At 43.7% G+C, this 7,756-nt stretch overlaps 1 protein-coding gene across 1 annotated transcript in view; it reads right to left on the bottom strand.

Annotated features, from left to right (window-relative positions):
- The window catches only part of atp5mc1 (ATP synthase membrane subunit c locus 1), a 5,609-nt gene extending 2,065 nt beyond the window's left edge, over positions 1-3,544 (bottom strand). Inside the window, exons 1-3 of the mRNA XM_079232947.1 lie at positions 3,480-3,544; positions 1,932-1,979; positions 792-866 (exon numbers count right to left, since the gene is read on the bottom strand). Coding sequence (XP_079089073.1) covers positions 792-866; positions 1,932-1,970 — 114 coding nt within the window. The 5' untranslated portion in view covers positions 1,971-1,979; positions 3,480-3,544. The remainder of the gene's footprint in view (positions 1-791; positions 867-1,931; positions 1,980-3,479) is intronic.
- Between the last annotated feature and the right edge of the window lie 4,212 nt (positions 3,545-7,756).

Here is a 7,756-nt window from a genome sequence, read left to right as displayed (position 1 = left end):
TCATGTTTGTGCTGATGAGCCATAGTCCTTTTGTTATTGCAGCTGGTATCAATATTAACTTTTTCCCTTGATGGGAACCATTCCAAAGTCAGTTTAAAGCGTCAAATTCAAAAACTGATCTTTTTACGCTGCCATTGTGATCCAAGTTGATTTGCATAAATCCACACAATTCAAAAGGTTAGGAAAACAATTACTCATATCAAACTATTCATATTTTCAGACTTATTATGCATTAAGTTCTTTAGAGCTAGTGTTAAGATAAGCTGGTCATAACTTCCAATTTAAAAATATCTATTTTACATTGCTTTAGGAGCAGAAACTACAATTTAAGAGAGTTATAATTTACCTTTGCCTAATACTTATTTTTATTGAGTAGAGCTTGAACACATCCTCTGTCTATGTAAGCTGCAGACTCAGCTGCCCACAAGCACGTTTCGTTTTGGTAGCTGGTGGGAGACAGGAGTGCAATCCCAGAGTCGTTTCTCTCAGACAAGTGTTGGACACACGTGTGTAGGACTTTAGATATTTAGCAAGAATCTGGGATGTGCACATTAATCTCATGCTGATTTGGGTTGGAACGATGAAACCTATCCAGTGAGATATTTTTCCCTATACATTTGTACTGAGGTAGCTATTGCCAAAAACAATATATCAACATTGCAAAACAAGTAACGGACTGCAACTATTGGATATTATCCATCCATACACACAAACCCAGGTCAGGTGCACTGAGAAGGTGGCCAAGGCCATTTCAAACTGGGTGAAGGAGGACTGAAGGTCAAAGGACTGACCTGCTGCTCCGCTTCAGGTCTGTTGAAGAGGGAGACTGAGGCCGGCCGGGCGAGGATTCTGGACCCTCCACGCAGCTACAGGAGACACAACCGTATTAGAACCGCTTCAACAATGTTAAAACATTTTTCAACTGCAAAGACCAAAACATCTGGATTTTTCACTTTTAACTGAAACTAGCAGTAATTGCATTAAATTATGGAGTTTTGGAAAAAAAGGATCAGCTCTAGTGTAAAGGAGGATGTATGTATGCCGACATGATCCAACATTTTCAAAAATGCAGCCAGTCCATGACATAAGATGTAAACTGATATGAGGGACATTAAACAGTTTTGCAAGACTAGGAGTCGTGAGTAACAAACTACCAAATTAAATAAATGTAAAATACAACAGCATAATCTAAGTGGGCATTTCTGACACACTGGAGTATATTAAAGTGCTGATCTAAAAATCATTACAATTGTACAATATTTTGAATAAATCAAAAATAGTCAAAAATATCCACTGCTGCAACATCAATATTTAAAGTTTCACACAGTGCAGCTAGAGAGTCGATAGTGATCTGACAGTCTGGCGTCTCTACCATGACACCCTTAATCTGTGCTTTTAGTTAGCTCATAGCAGGGAATTGTGCAGAGCAGTGAGCAGGACAGATTGAAAGAGTTTCAGTAGCAACTTAAATCACCCATAGAACTACACTATGACTACTCAACTCTCACTCTGGAGATATCCTGCCCAGTCCTGCTGAACAGCATGTAAATGTGGAACTTTGTCCTCCACAACACCTCCATGACTGAGATGACCTACATGCTGAAGGGTCAGCTGACGTGGAAATGCCACCAACTGTGCGACCGTTATATAGAGCATGAGCGAGACAGGACTGCGATTCCCAACTACTGTGTCCTTGAAATCAAACAAGGATGCCAAAAGCTCATGCAGCCATGGAACTGAATGTGCTGCAGTGATCTATGCTCATGCAACTGGAATTTTACAAGTCTCCTTTCCACAGGTTGTTTGACACCTTTCTTCACTGAAGTATACTAACAAAACAACCACATGTTGCTGCAATTGACTGCTGATGCTCACATAAGCACTGTTACACATCTTAAGCACATTGACAAAAAGAATGTCGTCTGACGTACCACAGCTGGAGAAGTGACAAACTTGGCGCAGGCGTACATGGTTGGGAGCTGGAGAGAGAAGAACAGTTTACATTCACAGTCACGTGTTCTCATGCACAACCGTCCACTGATGATCAAGTGGCAGATTCAGATTGACGGTTAAAGGCCGATTCAGGAGCGTGCAAAAGATGTCGGGTGTTAAGGGAGACAAGTTGTGTATATACACATCTTACGTGTTGAAACTGATTGTCTACAATTCTTGTTAAGAGTCATCCTAATGTCAAGATGTGAGCAATACAATCTCCCTACTTCCCAATGGCACAGGGCTTTCTAGTTTGTTATAACTTAGGTGACTTTTAAGGGGAATCTAAAAAGAAATTGCACAGCCTCGCAGAGTCTGAAATAACTGGGATTAAATCGCAGGCTTCAGCTCGGTGCCATCGTTTGTTCTTCATTGACCTGCAGCTCTGACAGCTTGGGACGTTACCTTATGTTCACAGCTCAGGGTCAAAGTGTACACAGACACTCATCTGGGTTAGACACCAATGCATGCAAGTCTTCCATGTGAAATAAATCCGTTGCAAGGTTAAAACAAAAAAACATTCACTGGAGGGAATCTCTTTGCAAAGGTCAAGTCCAGCACCAAGTGGATCGAGAAGAGCCACCCATGTCTGCTCAGACAGAAAGCCTAATCCCAGCGCACAGACTACTGAACAGGATCAACTCTAAATATCCACACATGCTGGGGAATGAGTGGCTTTAACGCTCCACAAATGCAAGGCGCCATTAGCTGAAACTTGGAGGGCCTTTCTGCTGGGAAGTTGTACTACAATATGTGTGAGAGGGGATCATAAAACATCAGCATTTCGCCATAACGTCGTTACGATTCATTCAATTCCAAGGTTAGCCCGCACGACTGTGTCACCTTTCCTCTCATACCCGAGTCCGGTTGACAGTCCTCGTAGAGGAGAGGTGGGTGTTAGCGCAAAGAGCTAAGCTAAGCTAACCAGTCTGCAGACTTGAAGGTCAAAAAAGAGCCACAGACTGTTAGATTGGGCCTCGAAAGCAGATGCGGTGCACCACGCCGATATAGTCAACCTGAACAGTGTCGTGGTGCAGTGACACGGGGCGACGTGACACTGCAGCTGCCCCACGGAGGACGTCCTTGTAGCGGCGAGTTGAGTTGGAGCACGGTAGGCCCGCCGTGTCAGACATTTTACATTCAAGCGTCGGCTTGGCCGCGCGGAGGGCGTTTAAGACCCGCTGCTCTTAACGGTACAACAACCACAGCGGCTGGCCGAAACACAGTCCTCTCCTCACTACTGCTCCATTGCCTGTCGCACAGGAGAACCAAGAGCACACGTAGTGACGGCCTCAGATAATTTCTAGGGCACCAGTTCATTCAATGGCCGACCTAGCTTGCCGGCTAACGAATGTTAGCAATGATAGCTAGCTTCACGAGCGTTTTCTGAGGACAGACACGGCGAGGTTTAAATGCGAGAATGCATTTACTACACGGACTGACGTGAGTGTATATGAAGTGCAGGAGATATGAAAGGCAAATATTACCGGTTAATTTCGGCTTTCGGAGGGTCCGGGATTAGAGGCTTTCGCACACAGCAGCAGTCAGTGAATGTAGGATGAGAGAACCTGTCACCTTGTACTTTATAAGAGCGGCGTCCTCGTCCTAAACGCCCATTGGTTCACGCCAACCCTCCTTCGTTTGTGATTGGCTCTTCTCCATGTGATATCCGTCACTCTATCCAACCGGATAGAGCGTTATTTAAGTACACTGTTTTTCATTCGTCAGGAGGTTTATAAGGGCGGAACTAAAGGAGCGTTCATTAATTCTATTGGACAGTGTTGCCGGGAATGACGAGTTTTCAAGGAGGGAGCAGCCTTTCAGCAGGAGCAGCTGAGCAGCAACCATGGAGCAACCTTTTGATGCACATCCAGTGTCCTATGTACCGATTGGTTGGTCTGTGGGAAGTCCCGCCTCTATATTAGCTCCCCACAGTGTTAGGAGTCATATCCATGTCCTTAAAGTCAGCAATGGTTTTGCATTGAACACGATCTACACAAGAATGTAACGCATTAAGAAAACATTGATTTGTTTCTAATATTGATTTGTTGTATAACATTTTTTGTATTTGACCAACCTACACATCCACATAGCCTCACTTGACAACATTTGATAATGACTAATTAATACATGCATTAGAGAAGCTGAATTCAGGTAGACCTAAAGACAAAGACTACATTTTAGAAATATCTGACATATTAAAACATGGGAAGTCCTTGAGCATGCAGCCCTAACTGGGCACCCAAAATACTATGCAGCAGGATGTGAGATTAGTTGTGGTCAGAAACAGAGACAGGTGCTCACTCACTCACGATGAGTGATATGACCCCTGTCTGCAGATAATAATAATGGAATTAAAGGTTGTGGAGAGAAGGGTAAACTTACAGAATAAATGAGGATGCAATGTTCTGTCATTACAGTGGCTGGTGGCTGATTACAGTGAACCCAGTGAGAGACGGACAGACAGATGTAGGCCAGCAGGAAGTAGATGGGTTCAGTTTTATAGGTGACTGCACTACTCAATGGCCAAATAAATGTAGTGGAGTAAAACATACATTATTTTCCAGCATGCACCTTCTGTTAAGAGGTGGAACAAACATTTACGTTGACATTGTATATGGTAGATCTTCATGCTTTAACAACTTTGATGAAGTTTGATTAATCCTTTTTCTTTAACTTTCACATTTTGACAGCCTTGGAGGAAGATACACTATACTTCCTGTCTTAAGGAGAAATGTTTCATTGGGATGTTTAAATCATTCAACTAAAATAACATTTTATTTTACATTTGTGTGCGCATGATGGGTCATATCAAAAATGGAAATACAAAAAATGAAAATAAATATTGTTGAAAATGTCAGGACTATATTAGGAAATATTATATAAATTATGAAATTCACCATTAAATGGCATTTGGCAATTGCCATTTCATGAGAAATGAACTGACACTAGAACATAATTCACATGCAAAAGTCCACTCTGTCCTTTTTTTGCCTGCAGATTGCTCGTATCACCATGCAGTGTTCTTAGGAGAACCATATGCTGAAAGTCACTACACAAACCTGAAAATAGAAGAAATAAAAAAGTATTCATTTTTATTCGATAACATGAAGGAACAAACAGAAAGAAGTGGTTTCACCTTGAATGTCGTCATTTAATCATTCGCTGCCTCTGCATTGCTTATTCATTTCTAACCTGTTTAGCTCAACCGATAAATAAAAAATACAAATCTCCACCAATTATGTGGACAAGATAAGAACAGAAGAGGATGACTACCTTTTGATGCTGCTGATGTCCACGTGTCTTCATACAAATCTGAAAGTTACTCAGCCTGCAACACGTGTCAATTTCTGGCTGTACATGCAAACTTTTCAAAATAAACTTCTGTCTTCACAGGATAGCTATAGGCAACAACAATGTTATAAAGTAAATGGTAATGGATTGTATATGTACTGTACTTTTCTAGTCTTTCGACCACTCAAAGTGCTTTAACACTACCTGTCATCATTCATCCATTCATACACTGATGAGAGGAGCACCATGCAAGGTTCCACCTGCCCATCTGGACTTACTAACATTCACACACCAAAGGAACAGCCTGTGGGAGAATTTTGGGGTTACGTTTCTTGCCCAAGGACACATCGACATGGACTAGCGGAGCCGGGGATCAAACCGCCGATTAAACCGCTGATCAAACCGCTGATCAAACCGCCGATCCCCTGATTGAAGGATGACCCTGCTTACTTACCACTGAGCCACAGTTTAATTTTTTTTTACCAATTGTGTTTTGTGTTTCATCTTATTTTAAATGAATTATGGCATTCTAGCCTTGTTTCTACGTTCACATTATGTTTATTTGTGCTACAAAGGTGCTGTACCAATACAGTTTACTATTATTTTTATCATGATTATCAATATTGGCTCATGCCGCATTGCAGGAGACAAACAGGGTTTAAATACATGAGGAAGGTGCAAGTGATTGGATACAGGAAGAAACAATCAGGGACAGGGCAGGCGATCACAGGGGCAGGAAGTGCAGGGAAACAGAGGGACTACAAAATAAAACAGGAAACTAGAAACAACCCAAAACTGTGACAGCCACAATTCATTGCAATGTGACGTTAAACACGCATTAACCAATGGAAGAATGGAGATGTAAAAAAAGAAAAGGTAAACAAGAAACGTGGGTGTTCAGTTTGATAAATAACATTTACACAACAACATTAAGGATTAAAGATGGAACATAAAAGACATCATCAAACATTTCATTTTGTTATTGAAACTGTTTTGACAAAAACAAATAAATAGATTATTTCAAATTACGTTCAAATCAAGGAATAAAAAGTATGAAATAAATACCCACAAGATCTTTTTGTATGTAGTCATGCTCATGATATGTTACAGCAAAGTGCTGTCCCATTCATATTTACACCAGTTCAAGCCCTCACAGCCTCTCACACTTACCAGGCGACGTCAGTCCCCGAGGGTTCAGGGTTTCAGGCCTTAGGGATGACATTGGGATTGAGCCTGATGTTGTCCGCCGACACACAGCAGCTCGCTCACACCCAGAGCCCCATTCCAACTTTCTCCAGATGAAAACGTCAGCTGAATGTTAAAAAAATGTAAATGCGGATAATTCAGTGCCATTTACTGCCACTACTGAACCGAGGAGGAGAGCTGCGATCTGATTTACGCTTCCCACGCTGCCATCTGATTGGCTGATCTCCTGAGAGTCCGGCTCATAAATATTCATGACATCCTGTAAAAGAATTACAGATTCCTCTGTAGAGACTCAGCAAAGGGACGCACAGACAGAGGTGAGACGTGCAGCTCATTTATTCACACTCAGGAGCAGCAGAGAGCGCCAGAGACAAGACGCAACAGAGGCCGCTGCAGGAGCCTGTAGGAGCCTGTAGGAGCCTGCAAGAGCCTGCAGGAGCCTGTAGGAGCCTGCATGAGCTTGTAGGAGCCTGTAGGAGCCTGTAGGAGCCTTCAGGAGCCTGTAGGAGCCTGCATGAGCCTGTAGGAGCCTGTAGGAGCCTGTAGGAGCCTTCAGGAGCCTGTAGGAGCCTGCATGAGCCTGTAGGAGCCTGTAGGAGCCTGTAGGAGCCTTCAGGAGCCCGTAGGAGCCTGCATGAGCCTGTAGGAGCCTGTAGGAGCCTGTAGGAGCCTTCAGGAGCCTGTAGGAGCCTGCATGAGCCTGTAGGAGCCTGTAGGAGCCTGTAGGAGCCTTCAGGAGCCTGTAGGAGCCTTCAGGAGCCTGTAGGAGCCTGTAGGAGCCTGCATGAGCCTGTAGGAGCCTGTAGGAGCCTGCAGGAGCCTGTAGGAGCCTGCATGAGCCTGCATGAGCCTGCAGGAGCCTGTAGGAGCCTGCATGAGCCTGCATGAGCCTTCAGGAGCCTGCATGAGCCTGTAGGAGCCTGTAGGAGCCTGCATGAGCCTGTAGGAGCCTGTAGGAGCCTTCAGGAGCCTGCATGAGCCTGTAGGAGCCTGTAGGAGCCTTCAGGAGCCTGCATGAGCCTGTAGGAGCCTGTAGGAGCCTTCAGGAGCCTGCATGAGCCTGCATGAGCCTGTAGGAGCCTTCAGGAGCCTGCATGAGCCTGCATGAGCCTGTAGGAGCAAGAGCAACCTCTGAAGTACAATAAGTAGAAACTGTGTCACTGAAACTGAAAGCATGTACAGTGTGCTCATGGTTTTCTCTTTGATTCTGACTCATTACACTGATTGAGTTAATGTGAGTAAATCAAGAGTTAAGATGAGGCAA

This window comes from Taurulus bubalis (assembly GCF_910589615.1).
Source record: "Taurulus bubalis genome assembly, chromosome: 17".
Classification (NCBI taxonomy): domain Eukaryota; kingdom Metazoa; phylum Chordata; class Actinopteri; order Perciformes; family Cottidae; genus Taurulus; species Taurulus bubalis.
Note: the sequence above shows the minus strand (reverse complement) of the source record. Positions and strands in the feature narration are given on the sequence as shown.